Below are 20,496 nucleotides of genomic sequence, written 5' to 3' on the forward strand. Positions count from 1 at the left end.
GAGTGACATGAAGGAGGAATTACAATGAGGAAAAAAGCTGTGGATGCAGGGAAATTGCACAACACTACGTTCTCAGCTTTGTTTCTCAAAAGCAAAGTTTTAAAAACTAAAATCCATATTGAAACAAAACACTTGACTGGATGTGTGTGTTTACAGTCATATAAAAGAGTTGGATTTTAACTCAATGAACTATTTTATTTTGTTTCCATGAAGCTTAAAAATACTATTTTATAGAGATATGCCAATCAGAGATAATAATCAGTTTTCATTGTCTGGCTCTGATTGGTGATCGGCAGATCAAATGCTAAAAAGAGAAAGTTTTTCTTATTCATTAAATGCATCAAAACTAAGAATTCCCATCATTATTGGTCTACACACATCAACCAAAGCATGTTTTTTGATGCATTTGTTTTGTTTAATAAAAAATCAGATAAAGGTTAGGCACATATTTTTTGACACATAAATGCATAAATCTTCTGATTCCTTCATTTTCTGTTTTTATGAGAGTGCCTGCAGCACGTTTTTCTTTCATGTTTCATAGTCCTTAGAGGAGAAAATAACAGCAGGTCAGACCTCTAGGAAAACTGGAAATCAGTATTGGCCAAAAGAATGATTCGTGTGTCTCTACTTTTTAAAAATTGTTTTCAAACAAGCTTTTGAATCACATGTTTTGAAAATTAGTTTTGAAAGGTTGCTTCCCAAAATTGGGGAGTTTGTAGAAAAAGCATGTTAAAACGAGACTTGTAGTGGTTTTAATTTTGTCTTGGAAGTATCAGAAGGTGACTTAAAGGAGTTTATTTTAGAGTTGAACAATATATCGAATCGCAATCATCATCAAAATATCAGCCCATGCAATGTTGCAACCGCAAAGGACTGCTTAGATGCAATATTTGGCAGGCGATCTGAAACAGATTCAAGCAGTAGGCTTAGGAAGCGTAATTAATAGAGGACAGACATAGTGATGATTGAAAAGAAAAAGAGTAGCGAGGAAAATATGGGATTATTGTAATAGACATTGTCATGGTAAACAATATCACAGTGTGGTGTTTTTCTAATGTTATGCTGAGCTACATTTTATAATCTAATAAAGATAAAGAGTTTAAATCTCACCTTATGTAAGTGCCATGCATTGAGGCTTTCTATACCTGTTATATGTTTAGCTACGCTTGTTCTTTAAAGCAGCATAAAATGTTTTAGAAAGTAAAGAGGTGGTAAGCTCTTCAAGTCATTTAAAAACTACAACTATGTTGTTTCATTGCCAAAAGAGGAGAGCCCTGCCAGAAGCAACCTTTTAAATATAACCCTGTTATGGAGATGGAAATATTCAATATTCCTTTTCTGGGGTCCATGTTTGCTAAGATCCCAAAACAGAACGTGATTAACAATCATTTGTTTATCAATAGCAATTGATATTGTTATTGCAACATTCACCAATATTATTAAATACGGCATGTTTTCTATTATCTTGCATCCCTATATAGCACAATAAAAACTTGACAAGACAGGCCAAGCAAGGAGAACATTAATCAGACAAGTAGCCAAGAAACACATGGTTACTCTGGAGGACCTGCATAGATTTAACCCTACATGTTATAATCTAATAAAGATAAAGAGTTTAAATCTCACCTTATGTTAAAAGATGACTATAAGAACTATAATTTATAATAATAATGAAACTATAGTATTGGTAAATTATTATGTTTTATTTCTTTTGTGTGGCTAAAAATTCACAAAAATCCATAACATAGGTAGATAGCATACATGATGACATGGAATAATAATACGAACTTTTTTAATGTTATTGTTTTGTTTTAGTCTCCACCACAAATCCCAAACTCGCTGTGGATGAAGAAAAGCCAAAGCAGAAACAGAAAAGCTGAATGGGACAGAAACGTCTTACCTGGTCCCTTTGGATGCATGGCAGAGAGGTCCGTCGGTGTGACTTACTGTTGGACTGACTGTGTGCCATGTCTGAGGCTATAACAGAACTGGACCTCCTGCGCCTTTTAAATACAGGAATCTCTTCCCTGGTTCCAGTCACGGGGGTGCAGCCCTCCTTGTGTGTCCCTTGTTTGGGAAGGAGCCTGTCAGCATACCTCGCCAGCAGGATGCCCAGCACTCCGACCAGGTACGCCACGTACGGTCTCCAGGCGGCCCGCACTTTGTGCAGCGAGAGGAGCGAGATAGTCCTGGCTACGCTGATGAAAACGATCACCGATGTGCCCTGATTATGCCGAGCTACCATGAGTGCGCCAGCGGCCGCGCAAAGGAGCACAACCCCGGCCGCTGTGGTGGACGAAAGCAGCTGTTCATCTGTCCCATCCAGAAGAGACCACGCGGCGACTTCGCCTAGGTGGCACAAGGTCAGAAGGGAGAGGAAGGTCTCGATCAGCACCCCGCAGTGGATCAAGTACACGCCGATCCAAAAGAAGGCACATACGAGCGCGAACAGTAACGACAGCACACTCCAGCAAGTTTGCAACAGCTCGGCTGTGCAGCCTGAAACAAAGTGGAGGGGGGACTGTGAGTGCGAGAGTGTGTTGTCAGCGCTGCTGCTGCTTCTGGCCTCAGCTGCCCAGCCTGCGCATTTGACCAGAGCGGCTAGGAAAACAGAGAGTGACCCCACACACACAGCACTCCGGAGAATCTGGGAACTCCAGAGTTTGTTAAACATCAACCTGAGCCACGTTTTACAGTCCGGGTCTCTGCCCCGCGGGATGACGCGTGTTTTCACATACCCATTGCGATCCGGTGCGCCGAAGCCTTTCTTACAAGAGTTGCTCTGCGCACCGGAGGTACTGCAAGCCTCTGCAGACATCGCCATCACTCATGGACCAATATGAAGTATGAGGAAGTCTATAAAGCATCTATACAGGTGTGGTCAGGGGCCAGGGCATGAGTTAAATCTGAAAAACAGGCATGATGTCCTGTGCAAATGGAAAAAGAAAGACGAAAACGCACACCCGTCTCCCTTTTTACGCATGGATCTGAGCTGCGTTTCTCTTTGTTTTTCAGGTGCGGGATGCAGAGCTGCATAAAAAAGAAGCTCAAGTGACAGAAGAGCTCAGAAGCTTTACAGATCTAGGGCATTGCTCCTCTGTGCACGCACGTCCCGCTTCTGTGGCTTCTCTTTAACATCTTCAGTCATTCTCTTTGCTTTGAGATTTCAGGAAACCGCAGCAGCCCCTCGGAAAAACCCCAGCTCTGTTCCGTAACCATCCGGTTAAAAATGATCTGTTTGTCCTCGTCCCGAAATGAAACGAAACAGTCTCGCCGGTGCACTTCGGAGGATGAAGCCGTTTGGGGGATTTAAGCAGCAAAGAATGAGTGTCCGCTCGGCGTTTAACCGGACAAATCCGGAGCGTTTTGTCACCAGCTCTCCAACCAGCCGCGAGTGTCAGCTCATTCACAACCCCAAGTTCCTACTTTTTGCACAGGGAACAGCGGTGAGCCCCCCCAAATCCCCCTGTGCCAGCCCAGCAGGAGAATTTCAGCATCTGACTGAGGTTTAGTTGTTTTTTTCTCCTATTTTGGATATTTTATCTGCTATCTTTTTTATTGCCTATGTGGTTGTAAATGTGCTAATATTTATTTAATACCAAGAAATCTGTGAAGACACATTTGACTTTTCTTTATTACGAATGCATTCTAATATACTGGAGCAGCTACATTTTAGGCCGTGTGACATCTTGGTGGGCACATTTGGATTTGTGGCCTTGGTGTAATAGTACTGAAAGGTTGCCAAGGTACATTTTCCATTCGGCCCAACAGTACCTTGCAAAAGTACTTATATCCTTTTTTTTCACAATTTGTAAGATGACTCCACAAGGTTCTGCGTATTTTATTGGAGTTTTATGAGACAGACTAACAAAAAGTAGCACATAATGTATAGTGATATGTGGTTTTCAACATTTAAAAAAAATAAAGATCGGAAAGGTGTGTTGGGCATTGGTATTCAGCCCTCTTTGCCCTGATGTCCCTAAATAAAATCCAGTGTAACCAAATGCCTTCCAAAGTTTACTCATTAGTAAACAAAATACACCAGTGTGTAAGTTAATGTCAGTATAAATATAATTGTTCTGTGAAGGCCATCGAGGTTTGTTAGAGAACATCAGTGACAGAACAGCATGATGGAGACCAATGGACACATAAGACTGGGCAGGGATCAGGTTGTGACAACGTTTAAAGCAGGTTTAGGTTAGAAATCCATGTCCTAAGCTTTGAAGATCTTACGGAGCACCGTTTAGTCCATCATCTGAAACTGGAGAGAGTGTGGCATTAGGGTTGATCAGTATATTGCAAATGTACTGTTATTGCAATATCTTTATGCCATCACAATGAACTCCTAGGATGGCATTAAGTGTTAGCTAATTATGTAAGTGCCATGCATTGAGGCTTTCTATACCTGTTATATGTTTAGCTACGCTTGTTCTTTAAAGCAGCATAAAATGTTTTAGAAAGTAAAGAGGTGGTAAGCTCTTCAAGTCATTTAAAAACTACAATTATGTTGTTTCATTGCCAAAAGAGGAGAGCCCTGCCAGAAGCAACCTTTTAAATATAACCCTGTTATTGAGATGGAAATATTCAATATTCCTTTTCTGGGGTCCATGTTTGCTAAGATCCCAAAACAGAACGTGATTAACAATCATTTGTTTATCAATAGCAATTGATATTGTTATTGCAACATTCACCAATATTATTAAATACGGCATGTTTTCTATTATCTTGCATCCCTATATAGCACAATAAAAACTTGACAAGACAGGCCAAGCAAGGAGAACATTAATCAGACAAGTAGCCAAGAGACACATGGTTACTCTGGAGGACCTGCATAGATTTAACCCTCAGGTGGGAGTATCTGTTGGAACCACAGTTAGTTATACACATCACAAATGTGGCCTTTGCTCAGTCATGGCAAGAAAAAAATCTTTGTTAATAGAAAGCCAGAAGAAGTTTTGTTTAAAGTTAAATCATGAGGACGAAAGGTGTTCTGGTCAAATAAGACAAAAAATTTGTTAAATGTGTTTAATTCTGCTTGGTAGTTTAGTTGGATTGTTTTAGCATAGTAAAGAGTTTGTTAATTGAAATATGTTTGACTTTGAGTTGACTTATTTTTGTTAATAAATTCTTGTATTTTAAGAAATTGTGTGAATTCATTCCATGTGTGTGCAGAGTTTATGCTGTTTAATAATGTCAGAGCTCGTCTCACACCTTTCTATTTTGTCCTAATACCATCGCCTTACTGGGCTGGTATTCACAGGACAACCCTTAACAGACCGAAATATTATTTGATAAAATATTAATATTAAATATTAAATAATATTCTCAGATTAATAATCACAACACACTGAAAGACAGGGCCATGAGGGTCATTGGTAGAAGGTGAGCATTAAGTTGTTGCTAGCAGAAGCTTGGACAATGCCCCTCTCCAGGAAGGTGTCACAGGTAGACACAGAGTCAGGCCAGGTGTAGGTTCTAGGAAGAGAAAAGAGGGAGAACATAAAGTTAAAAACTGAAATAACAGCAAATAATGCAAAATTGGAGAGTCGTGTGAGAATGTAGTGAAGAGGGTGAAAGTGGTCATTATGTCCTCCAGCAGCCTAAGCCTATAGCAGCATAACTACAGAGATAGCTCAGGATAACCTAAGCCACTCTAACTATAAGCTTAATCAAAAAGGAAAGTTTTAATCCTAGCCTTAAAAGTAGACAGTTTGTCCATCTAGAGCCCACTAATGGCCATTGTTATACTAAAAACCTCAACGATTGGGATTCCTCTCTCTGTCAGATTGACCATAACCAGTGGAAAAGAGAGGGGGTCATACAGGTAGCAGAAATGGAGGGTGTGTTTGCACCTCAACCATAACTGAGCCGGTTTAGGCTAAACCTGACTCCCCCTTACTACAACCAACAGGGAGGGAAGAAGATGGAGGTAAAAAATAAGGAAGATAGCTCAGGATAACCTAAGGCACTCTAACTATAAGCTTTATCAAAAAGGAAAGTTTTAAGCCTAGCCTTAAAAGTAGACAGGGTGTCTGCCTCACGGACTAAAACTGGGAGCTGGTTCCACAGGAGAGGAGCCTGATAACTAAAATATCTGCCTCCCATTCTACTTCTAGAGACTCTAGGAACCACCAGTAAACCTGCAGTCTGAGAACGAAGTGCTCTGTTAGGAACATATGGACCAATCAGATCTCTGATGTATGATGGAGATAAATCATTAAGGGCTTTTTATGTGAGGAGGATAATTTTAAATTCTATTCTGGATTTAACAGGGAGCCAATGAAGGGAAGCTAAAGAAGGGGAAATATGATCTCTCTTTTTAATTTTCATAAGAACTCTTGCTGCAGCATTTGGAATCAGCTGAAGGCTTTTAACAGCATTTTGTGGACATCCTGATAGTAACAAATTACAATAGTCCAGCCTTGAAGTAACAAATGCATGGACTAGTCCTGGTCAAAAATAACACCAAGGTTTTTTACTTTATTACCGGAGGTCAATTTAATGCCATCCAGGTTAAGTGATTGACTAAGCAGTTTCTTTTTTTAAAGACTCCAGTCCAAAGACGACAACTTCTGTCTTGTCTGAATTTAGAAGCAGAAAATTTTAAGTCATCCAAGTTTTTATACCTTCAAGACATGCTTGTAGTCTATCTAACTGTTTGGGCTCATCAGGATTCATGGATGAGTAAAGCTGAGTGTCATCAGCGTAACAGTGAAAATTTATTCTATGCTGCCTGATAATTTTACCTATTGGAAGCATATATATAGTAAAGAGAATCGGCCCAAACTGAACCCTGTGGTACTCCACAATTAACCCTGGAGTTTAAAGATGATTTATCATTTACATGAACAAACTGGAATCTGTCAGACAAATAAGATTTAAACCAGCCTAGCGCTGTTCCCCTGATCCCTACAGCAAATTCCAGCCTTTCTAAGAGAATATTGTGATCGACTGTATCAAATGCAGCACTGAGATCTAACAGAACCAGAACAGACACAAGTCCATTATCTGAGGCCATAAGAATATCATTAGTGACTTTCAGCAGAGCTGTTTCAGTGCTATGATGAGCTCTGAAGCCTGACCGAAACTCTTCAAACAGGTCATTACTGTGTAAATGCTCACATATTTGATTAGCAACTATTTTCTCAGGAATTTTAGATAAGAATGGAAGATTGGATATAGGTCTGTAATTTTTCAAGTCATCTCGATCAAGTGAAGGTTTCTTAAGTAAAGGTTTAATTACAGCTACCTTAAAAGCCTGTGGTACATATCCATTTACTAAGGATAGGTTAATCATACCTAAAATGGGGGTGGAAATCAGAGGGAACACTTCCTTAAATAATTTGGTTGGGATTGGGTCTAACATACAAGTTGAAGGTTTAGATTAAGCTAATATTACTGATAACTCAGGAAGCTCCACAGGATCAAAGCAGTCCAAACACAAATCAGGTTCTACAGTTATTTCCAATGTTGTCTCACTTGCTGAGGATGAAGTAATCATGTTCGGGAGTATGTCAAAGATTTTATTTTTAATAGAATCAATTTTATTTTGGAAGAATCCCATAAAGTCTTGACTGCTGAGACCTAAGGGAATGGAGGGCTCAACAGAGCTATGACTCTGTGTAAGTTTAGCAACGGTACTAAAGAGAAACCTATAATTATTCTTGTTCTCTTCTATTAATGATGAGAAATAAGCTGTTCTAGCTTGGTGAAGTGTCTTTTTATACAACAGTAGGCTATTTTTCCAGATTAACTAGGAATCCTCTAGGTATGTACAGCGCCATTTTCTCTCCAATTTTCTAACATTGTGCTCTAAAGTACGCAGCTCTGAATTAAACCAGGGAGCTAGCCTCCTATGAATAATTACCTTCTTTTTCAAGGGGGGTGCATTGTCTAATGCACTACGCAATGATGAAGAAGCTCTATGAACAAGAGAATCAATTTGTGAAGGGGAAGAAACAAAATTATTGCCCTCCACTGTGCTTTTCTGTGATAATGAGGAAATCAAAAGTGTAACAGATTCTTTAAAGGTTGTTACAGCATTGTCTGATAATGATCTACTATAATGAAATTTATTTCAGGTGTGGGGTACTCTGTTAAATTAAACTCAAAGGTTATTAAAAAATGGTCAGACATGACAGGGTTATGAGAAAATATTGTTATGTCTTTACACTCAATGCCATATGTCAGCACAAGGTCCAGAGAATGAAGACAAAGGTGGGTAGGTTTGTTAATGTTCTGAGCAAAGCCAAATGAGTCTAAGATAGCATTAAAGGCTATATTTAAGCTATCACTTTCAGTGTCAACATGAATGTTAAAATCCCCCACTATAATAACCTTATCTGTATTTAACACTAAATCCGATAAAAGGTCTGAAAACTGATCTAAAAATTGAGAGTAAGGGCCTGGTGGACGGTACAAAACAACAAACAGAAGTGGTTTTAGTGCTTTGCAATTTGGATGAGGAAAACTAAGGATTAAATATTCACAAGAGTTGTAGCTATTGACTGGTCTGTGACTAGTCAATAAATCGGACCGAAACATGGTTGCTACTCCTCCTCCTCGCCCAGTATTTTGAGGAATGGGAAAATTTAAATAATTAGTGGGAGTTAACTCATTTATAGTAACATAATCCTCTTGCTGCAGCCAGGTTTCTGTGAGGCAAAGTAAATCAATCTGATTGTCACAAATCAGGTCACTAACTAGCAAAGTCTTTGAAGAGAGAGATCTTATGTTCAGTAAGCAACATTTAATTGTTTTATTTTTATTTTTAGTCTGAGTTGTGTTTATTTTTATTAGATTTTCCTGATTTCCTTGTTTTAGATTATTTTTTAATTTATTCAATTTTGGCTGTGGGCGAGACACTGTCTTAATAGGGTAATGGCTGGGAGCAGTACAGAAGCTGCAGAGAGGAGTGTTAAACTACGACCCTGCTTCCTGGTCTGAACCCTGGGTTGTCAGAGGGTTGGAGAACTAATAAATGCGGCCAGATTCCTAGAAAGAAGAGCTGCTCCATCCAAAGTGGGATGGATGCCGTATCTCCAGATCAGACCAGGTTTTCCCCAAAATGTTCGCAAATTCTCAATGTAGCCCACATTGTTTTCTGGACACCACCTAGACAGCCAGTTGTTGAATGACAGCATGTGGCTAAACATGTCATCACTGGTCAGATCGGGGAGGGGACCAGAGAAAATTACGGAGTCCGACAATTGTTTTGGCAAACTTACACACCGAAGCAACACTAACTTTGGTGACCTCCGATTGACGTAACCGGGTGTCATTACTGCCAGCGTGAATTACAATCTTACTGTATTTACGTTTATCCTCAGCCAGCAGTTTCAGGTAGGATTTGATGTTGCCTGTTCTGGCCCCTGGCAGACATTTTACTATGGTCGCTAGTGTCTCTAGTGCCACGTTTCTGACTATGGAGCTGCCATTTACCAGAGTTGGCTTCTCAGCGGGTGTGTCGCTGAGCGGGGAAAATCTGTTAGAAATGCAGACGGGTTGGTGGTGACCTGTGGGCTGGGATCTAGGACTATGCTTTCTACGTACCGTTACCCAGCCGGCCTGAGGCCCCGGCTGCGTGGGCTCTTCTGAAGGAATGCTACGGGGAGCTACCCTCGGTGGCTCCGTGCTGGCTAAGGGGCCTCGGCTATCTGCTGGTTTTTCAACAGCGCAGAGCCGGGCCTCCAATTCCGACACCCTCGCCTCCAAAGCTACAAAAATGCTACATTTATTACATGTACCATTGTCACTAAAGGAGGGAGAGGAGTAACTGAACATCTGACAGAGAGAGCAGGAGAGAGGAGGAGACTCAGAGAGAGAAACCGCAGAACGGGTAGCCAAGCTAAGCTAAGCTAGCGACCCTTTACCACTACTAGAAAAAAACGTGTAAAACACGGAGAGTCCCCAAACATTAAAAGCAGCAACAGAAAGTATGTGTTTTAAGTTGCTTATGTATCAAACACTGGGAAATCTTGCAAAAGAAGTTGCTCCAGATTGCAAAAGACTTGACACTGTGGTGAAGATGCAACTTCCAATAGGAAGCCTGAACAACAATGAAATGGTTTATATCTGTAGGGCAACAATAGATTGGGTTTGCCTATGAATAACTATGAATAACTATTAATCCCAACAGCAATTATTTATTATTCATTAAGTTAGTAATTTTGATCGAAATTACCAAGTTGGGGCACCCCATTTTATAAGAAATTAATAGCCAAGCAACTCATTGTCTTTGTCAGCTATTGTATTGTGAACATCTGCCTGGTGAAGAGTGGAATTATAAAACAATAGATGAAGGAGTGAATTCACCAACAGGCGTTCTCAAACAGCAAGCCCTGTGGAAAAGATGAAGAACTCTGCTCTGCGCCAGAGTTTTGTAGGTCTATGACGTTACTAGAATCCCTGCTATCAAACACCTTCCTGGGAGTTGTTATACAAACTGGTTAATGCTGTGCATTCTAGGATTTACAGTTTGTACCAGTCTCTTTTGTTCTCCAGTGCAGTTCAGTGGTTCAGACCTAAATTCAGTTGAGATTCTGTGGCAAGACTTAAAACTGTTGTTTACATACACTCTACATCTGAGCAATGGTTTTAGTCTGTAGATGGGCTAAACTGGTAGACACATACCTAAAGAACTTGCAGCTGAAACTGCAGAGAAAGGTTGTTGCATAAAGTATTTACTCAGAGGTAGTGAAAACAAATGCATGCCACATTTTTCAGATTTTAACATCTAAAGAAATTTGAATCATATTCATTCCACTTGTGGAAGATTCCTCTGAAGTATCCCAAACAGTGGAGATTTTGGTATGGAAATTCTGGTGGGGCCCAGGCTATTCATACCAGAAAATCTGATAATATAATCCAAACATGAACATATAACACTGAACCTTACCCTCAATACAAATACAACTTGCTGTGCACAAAGTGCTTAATCACACAATAATGTGATGACATAATTTATTCTATCAACAGTACCAAAGTGTTTAAGAATCCACGTTTTTTACTAACTAACAACTACAAGCAGATTGTTCAATCAGAACCATATGAAATGGTCGTATGAACACTGACAGCACACACAACAAACAATGCTGCTGTCCATTGTGTTGTCGGAAACTGAACGCATCACCTGCATCATTTGGAAGATTTGATTAATTGAATTAAACAATAAACCCAGCAGCAACAAAGTAATGTGTATTTTAAAGATACATTAGGACCTTGATAGAAAAAACATCATATATTCTGAAAAATCGCTTTAACCCCTGCAGCAGTCAACAGTTGATAATTAAGCATAACAATATATTAGACTCACCAGTGAGGTTCACTTCTTGAAGAGGAAGGAAGCCCAGCGGTCCTTCATGTGTGCAAACTTCTCTATGACCTTGCTGTTAAAGTCAAACAGTCCATGGATACATTCATTTTCAATGGCCAGCATTGCCAGGGCATTCAGTCTTTGCTGTCCCATTGTATTCCGTGTAAATGTTTTTATCCTTTTTAGAGTGGAGAAGTTTCTCTCAGATTCAGTGCTTGTCATTAGTGTTGTGATGATGATTTGGAGAAGTGTCACAGTTTCAGATAAGGCCTCTTGGAGGTTGTTTTCATTAATGGACTTCAATAAAGAAAGCACGGTGTTGTCGTTGCTGAGTTCACTGTGCTGGTATAGGGACATCAACTCGGTTTTCAGCTTTGCCTTATTTGTTATTGGCCATAGTTTAATGGCACATTCCAGTTCAGCTTCTGGAAATGACTGCACAAACTTGGAGAAAAGTGTGCAATCAATGAGTTTTGCTGCCATCAAATGGTCACTCCTAGAGAACCTCTCCTCCACTTGACTCATCACAGTGTCGCAGGCCTCTTTCATGACTGTAGCCGTGTTGGTTTTCCTCCTCTTACTTCCTTCTGGATTACTTTCTTGCACAATCACATCAGCTCGATCCCTAAGACGTCCTACATTTCTGTTGAAGGTTTTCATCGCGTGGTTGATGCCAGCTGCATCAATGTCCCGTTTTTGCAGTACACTGTAAAATATGTCCACTTCTGGCATGAGCTCGGAAAAGAACTGCAAGAAGTGAAGGAACTTTGGTTCCTGCAGGTGCATAGACAGACCATAGGCCTCGCTGATGGTCACCCTGTCCCATCCCTCTGTTGTGCGAATGTGGTCCAAACACTTCTTAATCTCTTCACGGCATTCCCACACAGCATTAACAGTTTCTGGAGGTCTGGGGATGCGCCTATCTGATGTTTCGGCAAGAGCAGCTGTTCTCTTGGGTGAACAAGAGAAAAAGGTGGCGAAAGCTGACAGATCAGCAAAAAACACTTTTAATTCAGAAATCCTTGCTGAGCAGATTTGTTGAAGTGTTAAGTTTAACTGATGCGCGTAACAGTGCACAAAATGGGCGTTTGGATATCGCTCCTTCACAAGAGTCTGAACTCCACGCACACCTCCACTCATTACTGCAGCCCCGTCCTATGTTTGCGCTATGAGCTTGTCAGTCAGGTTCAGAGGCTCACAAGATGAAAATAAGGCATTTGATAAACCAGCAGACGTTTTGTCTTTCGCCTCAATAAATTCCCAAAACCTTTCTGTCACTGTGCCGTTTACCATATAGCGCAGAACGATGACCAATTGTGATTTACAAGACACATCGGTTGTCTCATCTGCCTCCACGGCAACAAAAGGTGCATTTGTCACCTGCCAAAAAACCTCATCCTTGTAAACACTGTACATGCAATCCAAAAGTTCATTTTGAATGACTGCTGAGGTGCCCTTATAATAGGGTTGAGCATCATAATGGCTCCTGAGTCTGGAGTCTCCCTCGCACATCGTCTCAAATATGCATCTAAAATGCCGGGATTTAAGGAACCAGCAGACTTGTCATGTCCACGCAGGGCAATCTCACACTTTCCACAAAGTTTTATACAGGTTATAATTCGGCCGAGAACATACCTGTTTTCTTCAGTCTGTCGGTTATGTTGTTCAATACCACGCTGGTATGCACTGTCAAGCTGCGATGCAACATTTGTTCTCCCTAGTAAAGCTAACTTGATAGCATTATCCACATGTGATGCACCACTTTCGTGTTTTACCAGCCTTTCTGACAGATGTTTTAAATCTTTAAATCCGGTTGTCGTCCAGACAGTTTCCCCTCCAAAGAGAAGACACGGAAAGCAGAACAGGGATTTTTTCAAAATGCTAGCCGTTAGCCATGTTTTCCTTTTGAACCACTCCTGGTTAAAGGATCTTGTTTTATCTTTACCTTCTTGAAAAATGGTAAAGTTATCTGGTCGATGTGGTCCCAAACGTTTAATTTCCAATTTCTCCTCAAATGGCAAGGTGCAAAATCGAACGGTCGTTAAGTAGTCCACACGATTCATCATTAGTAGCCTACTGTATTTATATTTCGTATCAGTCCCTCATTAGCTAAAGAACAGCTATCGCAAAGGGAATGCCCGCCCTTTTGTATCAACCAATGGGAACACTTCAGGGGCCCTGGCTGCCTGGCCCTACTTACGAAATTAAAGTGCACGTTGAGCACGCGCACGCGCAACAGTTTGTCCAGCTCATAACAGTGCACGTACAGGGCCAACTCTGCTGTGCCCCACCGAGCGAAAACTGGCGAGCAGCATAAGCACAGAGACAAATTCACACACTATTACCTTAAGCTCAATCACATTATTGTGTCTGATTTATAAAAGAAATTATAAAAATGTATATCTTATATCTGATTTATTAAAAAAACATATATCTTCTTGTACAAAACAGCCCCACTGGTGGGACCGTGCCCCACGGGCCCCTAATGCAAAAACGCCACTGATCCCAAAGTTTGCGTTTGTAACGTGAAAAAATGTGAACAGGTTTTATGGGTATGAACACTTTTGCAAGGTACTTTGAAATGTTTTGAGATGTATTCATGTTCAATAAAAAGAAGTATGCAGTAAGAAACAGCAGCTTTGCATGCAAACTTGGTTTTCACTAGAAACTCCCAGAGGAGTCCTCGGTTGCTCCTAAAGTGACCCCCAAAGGTGTTCTCTCTGCCCGGTCATTGAAATATTCATCGTATCCTCCCACTTTGGTGTCACCAATGGTGGAAAGTAAGCTTTACATTAATGTTTTAGCTCTGCATAATCTTGTGGGTGCATTAGTGAAGCACATACTTTCAGATGTACATTGATTTTCATTTTGGAATATATCTTCTGAATGAAAGTGGATTCATGCTCCACATACAAACAGACATCTTATGTTAAGTAAGCCGATTTAATCTTGATCATGTTAACTGCAGCACAAACAAATATAAGAACACGTACACATGAACAGCCCTTTGTTTACATGTACAGTGCCTTGCGAAAGTACTCGGCCCACTTGAACTGGTCAACCTCTTGCCACATTTCAGGCTTCAAACATAAAGATGTAAAATACAAATTTTTTGTGAAGAATCAACAACAAGTGGGACACAATCATGAAGTGGAATTAAATTTATTGGATGCGTCAAACTTTTTTAACAAATAAAAAACTGAAAAGTGGGGCGTGCAATATTATTCGGCCCCTTTACTTTCAGTGCAGCAAGCTCACTCCAGAAGTTCAGTGAGGATCTCTGAATGATCCAATGTTGTCCCAAATGACTGATGATGATAAATAGAATCCACCTGTATGTAATCAAGTCTCCGTATAAATGCACCTGCTCCTTCATAGTCTCAGGGTTCTGTTCAAAGCGCAGAGAGCATCATGAAGACCAAGGAACACACAAGGCAGGTCCGAGAAACTGTTGTGGAGAAGTTTAAAGCCAGATTTGGATACAAAAAGATTTCCCAAGCTTTAAACATCCCAAGGAGCACTGTGCAAGCAATCATATTGAAATGGAAGGAGTATCAGACCACTGCAAATCTACCAAGACCCGGCCGTCCCTCTAAACTCTCATCTCGAACAAGGAGAAGAATGATCAGAGATGCAGCCAAGAGGCCCGTGATCACTCTGGATGAACTGCAGAGATCTACAGCTGAGGTGGGAGAGTCTGTCCAAAGGACAACAATCAGTCGTACACTGCACAAATCTGGCCTTTATGGAAGAGTGGCAAGAAGAAAGCCATTTCTCAAAGATATCCATAAAAGGTCTCGTTTAAAGTTTGCCACAAGCCACCTGGGAGACACACCAAACATGTGGAAGAAGGTGCTCTGGTCAGATGAAACCAAAATCGAACTGTTTGGCCACAATGCAAAACGATATGTTTGGCATAAAAGCAACACAGCTCATGACCCTGAACACACCATCCCCACTGTCAAACATGGTGGTGGCAGCATCATAGTTTGGGTCTGCTTTTCCTCAGCAGGGACAGGGAAGATGGTCAAAATTGATGGGAAGATGGATGGGGCCAAATACAGGACCATTCTGGAAGAAAACCTGTTGGAGTCTGCAAGACACCTGAGACTGGGACGGAGATTTATCTTCCAACAAGACAATGATCCAAAACATAAAGCCAAATCTACAATGGAATGGTTCACAAATAAACGTATCCAGGTGTTGGAATGGCCAAGTCAAAGTCCAGACCTGAATCCAATTGAGAATCTGTGGAAAGAGCTGAAGACTGCTGTTCACGAACGCTCTCCATCCAACCTCACTGAGCTCGAGCTGTTTTGCAAGGAAGAATGAGCAAGAATTTCCGTCTCTCGATGTGCAAAACTGATAGAGACATACGCCAAGCGACTTGCAGCTGTAATTGCAGCAAAGGGTGGTGCTACAAAGTATTAACGCAAGGGGGCCGAATAATATTGCACGCCCCACTTTTCAGTTTTTTATTTGTTAAAAACGTTTGACACATCCAATAAATTTCATTCCACTTCACAATTGTGTCCCACTTGTTGATTCTTCACAAAAAATTAGTATTTTATATCTTTATGTTTGAAGCCTGAAATGTGGCAAGAGGTTGACCAGTTCAAGGGGGGCGAGTACTTTCGCAAGGCACTGTACATGTAAACAAAGGGCTGTTCAACATCTGGTCTTTTTGTAGAGATGTGGAAACAATTCTTTGCAAGTTGGTAAAGAACCCATACGAACCTTTACAAAAGGCATCTTCATCTGAAGAAATATCATTTCACTCTTAAATTTCAAGTACATGTATTCCCAAAACTCATTGTGCATATGTTATATTCTGATATTTTTTCTGCACATATATACTGCACATGCATGTTTTTTACATTTTTTTAAATCACCCCACTCAGTTGCACATTTCTTTTAATCTGAGAATTTTTAATAAATGCAAAATATTTTCTTCTTATGTTCTAGAAGTTCCTCTACTGTACAGTCTCTTATATTGATTGATTGATTGATTGATTACCTTTGTATATATCTGCATGCTTCCATGTGCCTTTCACTTTGCTGCTGGTAAACCTGAATTTCCTCACAATAAAAATATTTCTATTTCTAAACAGTCTCTGGCAGTTCAAATAGAGATAAAAGCATTTGGAAGTATACACCTTTACACTTTAAAAATAATCATATAATCATAGCTCTACCCTTTTAAAAGAATGGGAGAATGAGCTGGAAAAATTAACTCCGTTAAGGTTGGATGAGTATTAGCTGGTCGGGGCTTCTTCCCAATGGGCTTCTTGCATGATACTCACCATCAGAATCAGAATCAGAATCAGAAAAGCTTTATTGCCAAGTACGTTTTTGGACATACAAGGAATTTGTTTTGGCATAGTCGGTGCAATACAGTACAAGTTAAACAGTACAAACATATCTACAATATAATATAAATATAAGTGCACAGTTTTAAGTGAGTGAGAGTAAATATAGAGCAGTATAAGATGCAAGAGCAATACAACAGTGCAGGTGATCGTTGTGCAAGTAAAGCAGTGCAAGTAAGCAGGAGTCCAAGCTGAGCGTTAATGTAACGCATAGAGTTACAGGTGTCCTGTCAGCAAAAAAAGGGGGGGTGTGGGGGAAAGGGGGAATGTCAGGGTGGTTTCCGGGCTTTGTTAACCAGGCTGGTGGCAGATGGGAAAAAACTGTTCTTGTGGCGTGAGGTTTTGGTCCGGATGGACCGCAGCCTCCTGCCAGAGGGGAGAGTCTCAAAGAGTCTGTGACCAGGGTGGGAGGGATCAGCCAGAATCTTCCCTGCCCGCTTCAGGGTCCTGGAGGTGTACAGTTCCTGGAGCGACAGTAGACTGCAGCCAATCACCTTCTCAGCAGACCGAATGACACGCTGCAGCCTGCCCTTATCCTTGGCTGTAGCAGCGGCGTACCAGATGGTGATGGAGGAGGTGAGGATGGACTCAATGATGGCTGTGTAGAAGTGCACCATCATAGTCTTTGGCAGGTTGAATTTCTTCAGCTGCCGCAGGAAGAACATCCTCTGCTGGGCTTTCTTGATGAGGGAGCTGATGTTTGGCTCCCACTTGAGATCCTGGGAGATGATGGTTCCCAGGAAGCGGAAAGATTCCACAGTGTCAATTGTGGAGTCACAGAGGGTGATGGGGGCAGGTGGGGCTGGGTTCTGCCTGAAGTCCACAACCATCTCCACTGTCTTTAGAGCGTTGAGCTCAAGGCTGTTCTGGCTGCACCAGTCCAACAGATGGTCCACTTCCCATCTGTACGCGGACTCGTCACCATCAGAGATGAGTCCGATCAGGGTGGTGTCGTCCGCAAACTTCAGAAGCTTGACAGACTGGTGACTGGAGGTGCAGCTGTTGGTGTACAGGGAGAAGAGCAGAGGAGAGAGAACACAGCCTTGGGGGGAACCGGTGCTGATGGTCAGGGAGTCAGAGACGTGCTTCCCCAGCCTCACGCGCTGCTTCCTGTCAGACAGGAAGTCAGTGATCCACCTGCAGGTGGAGTCGGGCACACTCAGCTGGGAGAGCTTCTCCTGGAGCAGAGCTGGGACGATGGTGTTGAAGGCAGAGCTGAAATCCACAAACAGCATCCTGGCATAGGTTCCTGTGGAGTCCAGGTGCCGGAGGATGAAGTGAAGGGCTAGGTTGACTGCATCATCTACAGACCTGTTGGCTCTGTAGGCAAACTGCAGGGGGTCCAGGAGGGGGTCGGTGATGTCTTTTAGGTGTGAGAGCACAAGGCGCTCAAAGGACTTCATCACCACAGAGGTCAGGGCGACGGGTCTGAAGTCATTAAGCCCTGTGGTCCTTGGCTTCTTGGGAACAGGGACGATGGTGGAGGACTTGAAGCAGGCTGGCACATGACATGTCTCCAGTGAGGTGTTAAAAATGTCTGTGAAGACTGGAGACAGCTGATCAGCGCAGTGCTTCAGGCTGGCTGGTGAGACAGAATCCGGACCAGCAGCTTTCCGGGGGTTCTGTCTCCTGAAGAGTTTGTTGACGTCCCTCTCCTGGATGGAAAGAGCCGTCCTCGGCGTGGGTAGGGGGCTGGTGGGGGGGAACTTCAGGGTGGGGGTTGGAGGTGCCAAGGCCCCTCTTGAGGTTGGAGAGATGGGGGTGGTGGATTGTGGCTGCAGCTGTTGGGGGGCGTCGTGGGAGATGGTTGCAGGACTGTCCCTTTGTCTTTCAAAGCGGCAGTAGAACTCGTTCAGGTCGTTGGCGAGGCGTCGGTCGTTGATGGAGTGGGGGGCTTTCGGCTTGTAATTGGTGATTTGCTTGAGCCCTTTCCAGACAGACGCAGAGTCGTTGGCTGAGAACTGGTTTTGGAGCTTCTCAGAGTACAGTCGTTTGGCCTCTTTCACTGCCTTGCCAAACTTGTACTTTGCCTCTCTGTATATGTCTTTGTCCCCACTCCTGAAGGCCTCTTCCTTATCCAGTCTTAACCTTCTGAGTTTAGCTGTGAACCAGGGTTTGTCGTTGTTGTAACTCACCCTGGTGCATGATGGTACACAGCTGTCCTCACAGAAGCTGATGTAGGAAGTCACAGCCTCTGTGTACTCGTCCAGACTGTTGGTAGTAGTCCTGAACACATCCCAGTCTGTACAGCCTAAACACGCCTGGAGATTCTCCACAGCCTCACTGCTCCACTTCCTTGTCGTCCTCACAACAGGTTTGCAGAGCTTTAGTTTCTGCCTGTATGCAGGAATCAGGTGGACCATGATGTGGTCGGATTGGCCCAGTGCAGCACGTGGGACGGCGTGATAAGCGTCTCTGATGGTGGTGTAACAGTGATCCAGAATGTTGTCCTCTCTGGTCGGACATTTTATAAACTGTCTGTATTTGGGAAGTTCGTGGGTCAGATTACCTTTGTTAAAGTCACCAGCGACGATTACTAAGGAGTCCGGGTTGGTCCGCTCCACACTCAGTATCTGGTCGGCGAGCATGCGCTGTGCGACCTGCACGTTAGCTTGCGGTGGGATGTAAACACCGACCAGGATGAACGAAGCAAACTCACGGGGGGAATAGAAAGGCTTACAGTTTATGATGAAGGTTTCCAGGTCTGGAGAACAGTGCTGCTGAATCACTGTCACGTCGTTGCACCAACCACTGTTGAGGTAAAAACAGATTCCTCCACCTTTCGCTTTGCCGGAGAGTTCCGTGTCTCTGTCCGCTCTGTAGAGCTGGAATCCTGCCAGCTGCAGCGCGGAGTCCGGTATTAATCCACACAGCCACGTCTCCGTGAAGCACAAAACTGCCGATGAATAAAAGTCCCTGTTTTTCCCCAACAACAGTTGTAGTTCCTCCATTTTGTTGGGAAGTGAGCGCACGTTAGAGAGAAATATTCCAGGTAACGGTGTTCGTAGTCCACGCTGGCGAAGACGTACCAGCACCCCAGCCCGTTTCCCTCTCTTCCGGCGTTTCACCGCGTGAACAAAGGTGAGCGCACCTTTGACCAGAATGTCCAAAAATTCCAGAGCAGTAGGCAGAAAAGTTGGAAATAACTCCTCTGGTGTAGTAGCCCTGATGTTCATGAGTTCTTCTCTGGTGAGAGAGCTCCGGGTACCATCACAGAAGACCGTTTTAAAGCAAAAAACTAAACAAAATAATGCGCACCAACACGCCGAGGCGACCATCTGCGGCGCCATCTTGTTGTGACCATGGGTAACATCCAACCTGTTTCACCAAAATCAGTTGCACACTCCGTGTTTCTTAGCTGGTTCTCAAATGGGTATCAGTTCAAACTGTGCGACACATGTGCTGCCCATATGGTTTCCACTTGTTACCTATTAATTTGGCCTCAGGTTTAGGATCATTCTCAGGGCGACTTATAAGATCTACCAAATTAATGTGATCATTAAATCTACAACTCTTAAGCCAGGAACTCCCAACCCATGGTCAGAAGTAAAGAAGCCTTTTCAAATAAGTGGGAAAACGTCTTCAAGACACCAGCAAAGGAGTCCAGTTTCCAATATTTAAACACTTATGACTGTCGTGTCTTGAAGGACTAAAATTCTACACAATTGAAGCATTAAAATGTTGAAAGAGCCAGTGATCACCCACTTTAAGTGTCCTTTCAGAGTGCACCTGATTTTTATTTTAAATGTGCGGATATTTTAAAGAGTTCATGATGCCATATACTCTAACAAGCTTCCAAATACCTTTGGAGAA

The 20,496-nt window shown here is 42.4% G+C and overlaps 1 protein-coding gene and 1 long non-coding RNA gene across 2 annotated transcripts in view; one reads left to right on the forward strand and one right to left on the reverse strand.

Moving 5' to 3' along the window:
• LOC124881206 (cGMP-inhibited 3',5'-cyclic phosphodiesterase A-like) overlaps window positions 1-2,824 on the reverse strand; it is a 147,151-nt gene extending 144,327 nt beyond the window's left edge. The window contains exon 1 of the mRNA XM_047386733.1: window positions 1,901-2,824. Coding sequence (XP_047242689.1) covers window positions 1,901-2,824 — 924 coding nt within the window. The remainder of the gene's footprint in view (window positions 1-1,900) is intronic.
• On the forward strand, window positions 2,742-4,004 carry LOC124881252. The gene is made up of 2 exons (XR_007041590.1): window positions 2,742-2,875; window positions 3,016-4,004. It is a non-coding gene; the product is annotated as an uncharacterized LOC124881252 (long non-coding RNA).
• The last annotated feature ends 16,492 nt before the right edge of the window (window positions 4,005-20,496 follow it).

The sequence above is a fragment of the Girardinichthys multiradiatus genome, chromosome 2 (assembly GCF_021462225.1).
Source record: "Girardinichthys multiradiatus isolate DD_20200921_A chromosome 2, DD_fGirMul_XY1, whole genome shotgun sequence".
In the NCBI taxonomy this organism is placed as follows: Eukaryota; Metazoa; Chordata; class Actinopteri; order Cyprinodontiformes; family Goodeidae; genus Girardinichthys; species Girardinichthys multiradiatus.